At 36.6% G+C, this 11,827-nt stretch overlaps 1 protein-coding gene and 1 non-coding gene across 3 annotated transcripts in view; both read right to left on the bottom strand.

Moving 5' to 3' along the window:
* Positions 1–836: 836 nt before the first annotated feature.
* The window catches only part of LOC128231283 (clathrin heavy chain 1), a 28,929-nt gene continuing 17,938 nt past the window's right edge, over positions 837–11,827 (bottom strand). For both annotated transcript variants that reach the window (XM_052943907.1, XM_052943908.1), the window contains 14 exons: positions 11,294–11,559; positions 10,645–10,756; positions 10,114–10,236; positions 9,811–9,956; positions 8,824–9,007; positions 7,748–7,940; positions 7,312–7,469; positions 6,708–6,872; positions 6,150–6,306; positions 5,532–5,650; positions 4,407–4,970; positions 3,511–3,732; positions 3,023–3,098; positions 837–2,551 (listed from right to left, as the gene is read on the bottom strand). In XM_052943907.1, coding sequence (XP_052799867.1) covers positions 2,403–2,551; positions 3,023–3,098; positions 3,511–3,732; positions 4,407–4,970; positions 5,532–5,650; positions 6,150–6,306; positions 6,708–6,872; positions 7,312–7,469; positions 7,748–7,940; positions 8,824–9,007; positions 9,811–9,956; positions 10,114–10,236; positions 10,645–10,756; positions 11,294–11,559 — 2,634 coding nt within the window. In that variant the 3' untranslated portion in view covers positions 837–2,402. The remainder of the gene's footprint in view (positions 2,552–3,022; positions 3,099–3,510; positions 3,733–4,406; positions 4,971–5,531; positions 5,651–6,149; positions 6,307–6,707; positions 6,873–7,311; positions 7,470–7,747; positions 7,941–8,823; positions 9,008–9,810; positions 9,957–10,113; positions 10,237–10,644; positions 10,757–11,293; positions 11,560–11,827) is intronic.
* LOC128233118 (small nucleolar RNA SNORA79) lies at positions 8,452–8,595 on the bottom strand. The gene has a single exon (XR_008260617.1). It is a non-coding gene; the product is annotated as a small nucleolar RNA SNORA79 (small nucleolar RNA).

The following is an 11,827-nucleotide window of genomic DNA, read 5'->3' as shown; positions in this document are numbered from 1 at the left end:
GTGCAAAACAAGTCGAGATGCTAATTTTTGTTAAGTTAAATAAGCCATTACTCTGGTTTTATTATATACAGCAGGAAACAAAACCCCAGGAGCACAACTCCATAACCCTATTAGCATTCCCTCAAGGTTTCCTGGTTAAGGCCCCAAAGGGCGCAAATCACCCTGCCACAAAAGGAAATTGGCTTTTTGATGATCTGGTTAAGAAGTCTTTTGAGGGGTCTCCTGGCTTCAATTTTGAGCAAACTTAAGTGTCAATATTAACAACGAAACATCTCATGACAGCCAGTTAACTTTTTTAAAACAGTAATACTTTACCAAAAAATATATCTGTTTTGGTCACTGGTTGCTGACAATTCACATCTCTGTATATAACAGACTGTTATATACATCCTTAAATAGAGGGCTGTACTTTAATCTAAATGTAACTGTCTGGTAAATCACATCAACAGTGGCTACTTACTTTATTTCAGTTCATCTTTATTTTTTGAACACTTGTACCAAGTTTCGTGGGAATAGTTTTAACAGTTTTAAAATTAAGGCAGAGTGATCGACTTCTTGTCAAGTAATGTAAAATGCGGACAGAAGCAAGTGTAACCGGGTATACGATGTATATAGCGGCACTTATACTGTCTCGCTCATGAGCTAGTTTTATAGCGATGCGGTCGAGTGTCCGCCTGCTGAGCGAGAGGTCGTGGGTTCGAACCCCGACAGGTGCACATAGCAATTTCTGCAGTCTGTTACACAAGGCTGTGGCAATTTCCGTCTTGATATATACATTATAAAGCAGGTACCACAATGGAGAATGTTTAAATTGATAATCAACAAACAAGAAATCGTACAATAATTCAATGTTTATTAATATTTGTGTATTGGAAATACAAGTTTAATGAATATACTCATTCTGATACACAACTTTTTGTCATATCCAATCAGAAAGCACAATACAATCAAACTGTTCATCAAGTGCTTCTGATTGGAAGGTCACAAATTGATGAACCTCTGTGATTGGTTAATTATGTCACATGACCTTCAAACAGATTTTGATTGGATACATGAGGATAATAGAATCAATCTTTTGGGGTCTGGGAATTTTATTGTAATGATTATGTTTACATGTATTTCTTTTTTTCTAACAATTATTTACATCCGAATTCATACAATATGTATATTCTGATAATCATAAATTAATAAAATCTCAAATCAAACAATTACATACACACTTAAAACAACAATCATACTAAGTTCAAAGGCTATAAATTTATACGTCTATTTAATATGACTTCTCTAAGCTACGGAATTATCAACGCCTGAGGTATTTGCTTCTAGTGTAATATATTCCAACTCAGAAAAATTTAACTTTGAATCACCACACAATATAGCTTGTGTCTTATTCAATGCCGGATAAAACTTATTCCACAAAACTTTGGTATTTAGTAGCAAATTTTTCACCGATATGTCCCCATATCCGAACATGTGCACCATAGTGCCAAAATTGCACATCAATTATCAAACTAGGTGTATTGACCAACACATTTGGTTTGTTATATTGATAATATATTCAATTGGTAAAGTTAACGTCACACTTTTTTCATATCAGCCTAAACTACATTCAAATACATGAATATCAAGTCGAACATTTTTTTCTAAAGGGTCATCGCACGTTTCGACCCAGTTCTACTTACAATGCTAAAAACGCACAAGAATATAGAGTGAAGCCACAGACAACATACGAACGCGTGCGTGACAATCGTAACAGACAACAATAACAATACCTGTCAATCATACCGCGTCAAACCCATCGTAAAATCACATAAAGAAAAACATAATAAATAGAACAAACAGTTGACGGGTCCCTCTAGTACATGATTTTCAAATTTTCGAATAAAATTATAAGCACAAGACAAATTCTCTGTTTCAAGTTGATGAAAATAAGAAATATACATCCAATTGTACAATAAACAACTCATAATTAAAAGTTATTCTATCTTTCAAACATAGTCAGTGTCACTTACACAAATTTTTATGAAACAATGACAATTTAAATAAAACTCTAATAAAAATGTTTCACAAACTTCAAGCTGAACATGCAGGACATTGGCCCTTGAAATATATGACTCTTTAAATCCGGAAAAGAGTATTTTCAATGATATAAACATTGCAGAAAAAACGATCATATCTCTAATAACAATGATGCGTGAACTTTTGTAATAAAACAAACATGCCACAAGAATGCTTTATACATGGCATACATGTAGCCACTGCCTTTGTAACGAAGCCACCAGCGTATAGCATGAATTTCATGATTACAATGAATATAACGTCCCACTTTTTAAGACTAATAGGTCATAGTCGCAAAGTGTCTTTATCCAATCCATGTGTGGATGTGCTATTGGGCCTTGTTGTTACATGCCATATCCATATTGGCCGGGCATCGGCTGGCCTTGCATGGGCATTCCGGGATTGTATCCGGGCTGGGGTGGTGGGGCATACATGCCTGGACTGGGAGCTCCTCCCATCCCTGGGCCTGCTGTCAACATCAGCTGGGGCTCAGCTGTAAAACACAATGACAACAATGTTATAAGACAAACACATAACTTACTTAAACTTTAGTTTATAATTAAAAAGCCCTATCCATTATTATCCGAGATAGAGGGTTTGGAGGTAAAATCAAAGTACTTCCATTTGACTAAGAAATTGTCAAATACACTGTATTAAACAAACAAGATAGCCATGAAGCAAACAAAAATGCTTGTCTGCCTTTTTATCAGTTGAGCAATGGGGCATAATTTGACTAAAGCCAGAGTTATAGGAATTGGTTGTATACTTAGAGCCATGGTTATCAGAAAAGCAATAAAACAGTAAATTTGTCTGTATATTTTACAAATGACTTGTTTTGTAATTATTAACACAACATTAAATGGAAACAACTAAATGTTCAAGAAATTTGAAATCTTGAAGAGTTCTCATTTAAAACACTAGGCATGAGTGACAATGGACGCAGTAATTGACGAAGGTAACTCACCAAAGACAATAGGTTGTTCAGTGGCTTTCTCCTCCTCTTCTGTCCTCACATTCTCCGACTGCTCAAGCTTGTCAACCTGATGGGTGGAAAGTTTTACAGGTTAAACAGTGGTTGAAATTAAAACAAGCCCACACAATAAACACTGCTAAAATGCATTCCTGGCTTGTTAAAATTCTGCACTATATATGACAATGACAAATTTGATGCAAAACACCTTTTCATTCAAGGTCTAATTTTGATGACTGATTAAATTGATAAAATAGGTGCTAGATCAAAAATCAAATTCAGACAAGTGACCACAGAAAGCCAAATTTTCATGGGTGGCTCAGCCACCACTGAAAATAGAATTTTAGGAAAATGAGTGAAATAAACTGGATCTTGCACAGATTTTCAAAACAATTTGGTTCCTTCACTCTTAAATTTTAGTAAAATTCAATTTAATTGGTTTTAATTGATAAATCTAGTGAGAAACATCACGTTTGGTTTACCTTGGTGACATATTCCTTGACGACTTGAATCATATAGGGCATGGCAAAGTCCATGATGTTGTGTCTCCAGGCGAGCTCCAGGATTGTGTCTGGACGCAGCAGGTCGTAACACTGGAACAGACATGCGCCGAAGCATTCGTGGTACTTGCTCTCCAGGAACCAAGCGATCAGGTCCTCCGCGATCTCAATATTTCTTGACTCTCCTGCGTACAGCATTGCATCCTGAAACATAGATTAGGGATGTTTTGTAAAGAGCACTAGATGTATCTTTGACAAATGCACAAGTTGCTGACATATCCTTAAATCCTTCTGTTTGTATGCTACTTTTTGCCTAAGGGTAAACCTTTTAATCATATTTCACTTCCTTTACTTCATAAAGAATTATTCCTTAATGAAACCTACAAAACATGAATGGTACTATCTAATACTTTTTAGAAATTAAATGCTGCAATGAGGGGTTATAACAGCTGATAATCCTGTCAATCCTGAGAATTAGTCGGGGGCCTGTTAGAGTAAGAGAGAGTCATCCTCAAGGCAAGGTAGAGAAGATTAAACCCCGTTTCGAATTTTGTATTAAGTAATTTATATTCAATTCAGGCAGTGTTTGCCCCAGGATTTATTTAAGGGGTGTTGGACTATTCAAAGTTCCTACTATTTTTGGTGCAAATGTTGGAAGCAAAAACCAATCTTTACAACTGTACAATAGTCTGAAGTTAAGTTCTCAATTCAGATTCCAGGAGTTATCCTGAACTTTAGAACCCCTGTGCAAATGGTGTTAGAATTTGGCTTCACTTGTGAGCCTTAAAACGTACCTAGGCTTATAGTTGGTATACTATCTACTTTAAACTGTAAGAATGGTAAATCTGATAAATTAGGACGATAACAGTAACACCTACCTTAAATAGTTTATCCTTTTTGCATAGATCCACCGACTGTTTCCATCTGTTGTTACCTTTATAAAGGTAAGCAGCTATTCTACGGAACTCTATCAGTTCATGGCGTTCTAATCTCTGAGCCAGAGATATATTATCAAAATTATCATATGCATCTATAGAGGCCCGAAGACCCTGGAAATCTTCCTCTAAAATGAACAGATTATTAAGAGCCTCGTTAATAGCTTTGTTGTTATTCTTTTGCACAGCCCGAAGGTACGGTTTCACTAGTGGAATCTGGTTAACGCGGTCGAAGAATGTGACGGAGCGGGTGTGGTCCAGACGGGGAGTCAGAACCATCAGCATGTCGTTCAGGAGCAGCGGCTTGTAATCAAGGTAGAATTGGATCGCCCTGTAGTAGAGCTCAATGTTGGCCACCTTGGTGATAATGTCCTTGAACTGTGACTCGCGCCAGGCCTCTGTTGGATGGTTCATCATGGTGAGGATCGCATTGTCGTATTCCTCATACTTGTCATAAAGGAACACAAGCTCGGGCCATAGGTGGGCCTGCTCTGCAGCACGCAAAACCTGCAGGAAAAATACACGATAACGTCAGAAATGGTTACAATCTTAAGCTTTGAAGAGTTGAATGAATATATTTGTGCTGTTGAAAATGATCATCCATTGCACACTGAATAAATTTGGCCCCATTCACAACACCATTTTTTTTTACTTTTTTTCACAAAAATTACACAAAAAAATTCACAATCCTATAAATAACCATTTATCTTTTAACACAGTCTATAAAAGGAGATTTGCTTTGTATCTTTGTTTGAAATATTTTATGGTATAATTTACATTTTTAGGTATTTTGTCACTACTTCCACAATTATAAGGCTCTGGACACATTCAAAAAAAGGTTGAAAACACTGCATTAACATGCAAATCTTATTCAAATTAGAAACTTATTAACTTCACAAATTACTGATCAACCCAAAAACTTTTTATCCATGGGGTTATTCAAAATAAATAATACTGTTACAAAAATGGTATCTCCCTGTCCAAAGTCTTAATTAAGAACACATTATGTCCAATGCATGGAAGTCATTAAAATGACATTTCTATAGCATTACTTTTACCCATACTTACTTTTGGAATGTTGACTCTTGACCAGAATAACTCTAAATGTTCTCGCATCTTCTCGGGTTTGTATTTGGAGTACAGTATTGCTAGTTCTGTGAACATGCCCATGTGAGCCCTCTCCAACCCTGTAATCAACAAGAGCAAGGTCAAAAACATATTCATATATCAATGCAGATGGAAACCGTGAAATATTACTATATTCAACAAGCAAATCTCACTTTTTTATCAGTGTGCAAGTGTTACGAAAGCCATTCATATCCATTCTTAGGTACTCCTTACTATTCTATTTCAAATGTCCAGTAAAAATACAGGCACTCAATCCTGAACTATATCATCCCTGGGGCCATGATTACGAACAGTGTCAAGTCTGAGTTCAGGCTCAAGTGGCAAGACTGCAAATCTTCATTTAATCGTAGCCTTTCATTTTAGTAAAGCTATGATGAAGAAATTTCTTAATTTTTATTACTATTTGAAACGAACATTTATTTTTGTAAAACCAACAAAATAAAGATGATTCTTCATAATTTAATATAAGTGCTTTTCCGAGCCGGAGTCTAGATTTCCACAAGAGCATGTGTGTAATCATGGCCTCAGATTTATATATATATATATATATATATTCACCTAATGCTGCCTCAAGAAGAGCGATGAGTTCCTCAAAGTATCCACGGTCCTGGTAATAGTTGTTCAGCTCCTCTAGTTCATCTGCGTGCACCACAATGTGAAGCCCACACATCTGCGCCAGCCGGAACTCTTCATTGTTCACACATGCAAAACACACCTGAAAAAGAGAGAAACTAATATATTATTAAGTGCGTTTCAATGTTTCATTTAACATTGAATATGGCCTGGGAGCTATTTCATCTATAAACCTTTTAAACTCAAACAACCAATACAGATTGGTTTAAAATCTCTCTTAGGCTATAAAAAAATATTTAAAGACAAAAGCTTAATCAGGGTAAAGATGACCCCCACCAAGGCACCTGAGAGTGGCTAAATTCACTATTTAAGACATTTTGCTACTTTTTTTACAATTACAAAGAACCCTTGCCTTATTCACAAAGGATGAAAAAATACAATGGTATGTGGTATGTTCCTATGGAGGACCTGTCTTCTACAATGTTTGTAACATGCCTGAAACAGCTGCTACACATTAATCTTAAACTATATCTATCATCATACCTCTTTCCATGTCTTGGTGCTGTTGGCCTTACGAGCCCCGTCCACAGCCCCCTGGTATTCTCCAAGGTGTACAAGCGTGATCGCCAGTCGAGCGTAGTTGGACACGTTGTTGTACAGGAGCTTGGCAGCGTCATACATCTTGTCATCAAAGCAGCGGTCGGCAACCTGGTGATTAAGATTGTATATGTATACCTTATAACCAAGGAAACTATTTTAGAGGAAGACTTACTCAATACAACCAGGTATAAATGAAGCAATCTGTGGTTCAAATAAGAACTAGCTGCAAGCCCTGCACAGCTGAATTATTTGCCAGGTTTGCTTAAAATCAAAATAAATACAGCCATGCTTGTAACATGTTCATCACCTAAGTTTGTGATATTAGATTTAATGCTTTATGATTCCAAAGCTTAATACAAATTAGTTAGTGAACACAAGTCATTGACCATTATAAAAGTCACAATATTTTATTTGTATTTATCTTCTGACTTCGAAGCTGATATCATCATTTAGAGCTTGCTAACTATAGACAAACGCTTTATGATGTTCCATATAAAGTGGTAATATAAACACAATGAAACATGCCCCACTTTTCCCCACTCCATACCTGTGTGATGTTGGCGTGGTTTGGTCCAGAGACGAACTCTTCCAGGTCGGCGAGGCGGTTGGTCTTGGCGAAGGCGTACACCAGCTCTGTCTCAATGAAGGTCTCACGTGCCTTCTTCCTGGCCATCTGTAGGTACTTCACTAAGTCTTCCCAGTTGTCTGTTGAGAAACATTGAGGTTAGTTTTATGAAGCTTAGGTACACGCATATAGCTACATTACAATATTCCTTACAAAAGTTTCAATAATGACTATGACTGTTGCTGTGTTTTTGGGGATTAGAAATGGTTTTACTCAAGGAAGATGATTATTAATCAACTGCCCTTATATCTACCTAAAACAGAAGAGGTTTTCCAAAACAGATTTATCTTAGGTCTGAGAGATAATTGAGGCCTCTTATTTTCAAGGAAAAATTACACTTGGAAATCTTCACACATACCACTCTTGCTGGCGACGCTGACCACCTCCATATACTGTGTTGGATCATCGGCCTTGATGAACGAGTCTATTGCCTCCTTGACGAGACCACCAGTCAGCTGGGCACGACCGAGCTGACTCCACACGGCAGGGTCATTACACCTCTCCGCAAACTCGTACGCGCGGTCCAGGTTGTTCACATGCTCAATAAGAACCTACAATAGAGAAAGCATGTGTCTGTAAGAAAAATAGTGATCTATTAATAAAACATTTTATTTGTTATAAGGTTTTATTTAATACAAACTTGAAAAATATATCATACACTATGCTTCAATTGGTAGCATTCAGAGGGTTTTTTACAGACCAATTTGGGACTGCAATTCAGTCCCAATCCCAATGCTGAAATATATATTTTTTTCCCAAATTGTGGAAATTAAGATTGTTTTGAAATTTTTATAAAGAACTAAGTGGACCCTAAAACCGTATTTGTATGAAAGAATTATTTTTTTCTTTAAACAATATTACATTCTTTTATCTTTTCTGTCTATCTTTTAAAGCATTCTTGCTCAATTTTATGCAAAAATGGAATTCTGAATTTCAGTCAAAATGACAGATTTTTTTAAAGGTTTGTTCCCATTTCCAAAATTGTGAGAAAAAAACACAGAGATCACAAATTTAACAAGAAACCTTTTTTTGCAAAACAGGTTTTGAAACAATGCAATAGTTAAATGTTTGAACTCGCAAAGCCACAGCAATGAGAACTTGCTCAGTATTAGAGCAGTACTGCCGTGGGTGAAGAAGTCACGTTTACTCTAGGATGCTCTAAAACCTTCAACTACCAAGTCTTAGGCAGCGAGGGGAACGGCATCCATGTATTTTAACAAGACAACCTTAAATTAGTAAACAGTGATGGATTTAAGCACAAGCCAATAGAAATTTGACTGAAAAAGCATGTGGTCTTAATTAAATACCTAGGTCTTTGTGCTTGAAGGTTATACTATTCAACACAACATTTCTATTTTTAAAACCTTTTTAACAATCTAAAGTTCCTAATAATGATAAATGCTTCAAGAATGCCTAAATGCCATGAACACTTACCTGAATGGCTGATGTGTTAACTTCAAATTTCTTGAAGATGGCGAATGCCTCCTCAAACAGCTCATTAGTGATAGCAATATTGGCAATGTCGGGGGCGTCGTAGTTGTCAAGCCTATTAATGTACTCCATCACGCGGGTCCTGTCAGCCTTGATCGCTGTCAGGATCAACAGGTTCTGCAGGTTCCTGGTAACACAAACAAACAAAAGATATAATATATATATAGCATGTACTTTATTGACAACTAGAGATTGCATTTTTGAAAAAGCCCTTGTCATTATGTGGTCATAGGTGAGTAATAAACAATGATAGTGATGAACTTTGTAATTTTGCACTGGAGACAAAGAACATAGGGGTCATTAGCAGAAACAAACTGCGTCGAATGGACTGACTGACTTAACGAACAGGGCAAAAACAATATGTCTCCCCAGGGGAGAGACATAATAATTCTTTTGACAATTAAAAGTTGAAAAAGCCATTTATACTTCAATATCAAGGAATAAATGTTAAATGGTTCCGATTGACATTAAATAATAACCTACTGAATCTTCTTTTTTTTCCCATTCCTTGATAACTAAGTTCAAATCATAACTAATAACAGATATTTACGTCAATAATCAAATTGTTCACATTAACAAATATGGACAGGTTTGTCAAAGAAAACCTCCATTTTTTTAAGTATGGTGACACTTCTTTGTACGATATTTAATTAATCGTAAGAGCACTGTTGATTAGATGCCAATTCTCTTCTGTTATTTAACAGCTGAAAAAGGGTCATAACTTTACAATTATTAAAGCCAGAGTTATGGGCCATGCTTCATATGTGTGTTTTGGCTCTGGGAACATGTATACCAAGGTTCATTTGAATATCTTTTATCATTTTTCAGTAATGGCATAGGTTATAAGATTTTACACAACGCCCAGGACAAACCTCATCAATTCCATGAATAACTGATAAGATAAAAAGTAAATACTATTTTTTCGCTTACCTGTGTTCACTGAAGACTGAACTGTCCAGAACAATCTTTTCTAGCAGCTCAATGAGTTCGTTTGGCAGGTCAGCGGTCATGAATGCCTTCACTGTCACAGAGATGTCCTCCGGGTCCTGGGTCTCTGACAACGCTGTCTGCACAACCTGTTACACAGAGAAGGGTTTAGTAGAATCATGAATGTGCATGCGACCTCAAAGTTGAACATACAAGTATTATCAATTGACATGAGGCTGAAATTTGATCAAGACCGCCCTCCATCTATTTTACTGATTGTTTATTCCTCAATATGTGTGAGTTTACCTGGTCGATGAGCTGTCGGCGATACTCATTATCCTCCTGCAAGACTTCAACCCAGAGCTCTGGTTCCCGACGACGCACCAAGTAGCGTGCCTCACTCTTGAACAGCGAGTTCTCATTGCAGACCTGCAGATATGCATACAAGTGTCAAGCGAATTATCTCCAAGGTCTAAGGACCAGTAAATATTATTGTCATCAGTATAATAACTATCAGTTTAATCAAGTTTATGTTCCTACATGAAGTAATCTCAACATTTAATAAATGAGTGGTAAATTGAATTTGGAGTACATTTTTCACAGCCTTGTAAATTATACACATGAAAATTTTAATACAATGCCATTCTCATTGAAATCAACAATTCTGTCTCTCAATTAAAACTGGGGTAAAATCCAGCAGTTTATAGAAAACAACCAAAAGATATTAATGTTTTACAATGAGTCATGGGCTTAAACAGGTGTGCCCTTATCCATAAGTGTTCGAACATAATGCTCCCTGTAGTGTGTGAACTAGGCCAGAGACTTGTACACACGTACCTTGATGAGTTCCTTGTCACACTGGCCCCTCTCGTAGGCAACACAAGCGAGATGTGGGTCTCGCTTCTCACAGTACTTGCCCACCACCTTGCTGTCATAGTATTGATTCTCCCTGAAAGTGTAAACATATATACATATATATATATGTTATGAAGCTCAAATCACTTCGAACACCCTCAGACAAGTGACAAAGCATTACGAATTCGTTACTGATTTACAACATTCATTGATACGAAAAGATTTAAGGGTAAAAGCATAAATCAAGTTCTGTGTGCATTCGTTTGTCCAGGGTTATTATGTGACTATAGGTTCAACAGGCATGTACATGAACATTTATTTCAGGGTGGTTCTGTGCAATGTCAATTCTGAATATTGTCACTCATATAAGAGTATCCTATATTGCTAAGCTTAACCCTTATGGAATATTATAAATGCAAGTTTCAACAATTTTGAAACCCTTGCATCAAACACCTTGAAACAAAACATTAAATGTGCTAATTTATGAAGAAAATTGATCAAAACTGCTTTATGTACATATCAATCAGGTTGAAATATGTATAAAACTTCTTTATTTATAACTTTTCACATTTTATAATTTGAACCTTGATCATAAAACACATGGTAACACCTGGCTGAAATAAATACTAACTTTAGGAATCTCTCAGGATTGTTGTTGCTGTCGATGTAAATCTTGGCAAGTGCATTATGTGTGGCAGGCTCAACCACACCCTCGTGAGAGCGCATCTCAAGCCAGGGCAGTAGCAGCTTGAGGCGGTTACGGTTCTCGACCTCAGCGACAAGCTCATCTGTGGAGAACTGGCCCTTTACAATCAGGATGAGCTGTTTAATTACATCCTCGGAGCAGTCAACATCTAGCAGTCCTCCTATCACGATCGGCAGACGAGATGGGTTCACCTGTTTGTAAGAACAACATATTTTGACAACAGCAATGCTGAGGGGTCTTATGGAGTGGTCACATATATGAACAAGCCTGAATGCCATACACTTGTATTATATTAACATCTTTATATTGCTGCGTAATCCAGTAAAGCAATAAAATAAAACAGGCTTGAAAATAACGAGGATCATTACGATGTCAATTATTATCATGAAATACAATTCACATTTTGCAGATAAAATAACAACTGTGAGTGGCCTGCAAAATCATTCTTTATTAGTGCTA

This window comes from Mya arenaria, chromosome 4 (assembly GCF_026914265.1).
Source record: "Mya arenaria isolate MELC-2E11 chromosome 4, ASM2691426v1".
NCBI lineage: Eukaryota > Metazoa > Mollusca > Bivalvia > Myida > Myidae > Mya > Mya arenaria.
Note: the sequence above shows the minus strand (reverse complement) of the source record. Positions and strands in the feature narration are given on the sequence as shown.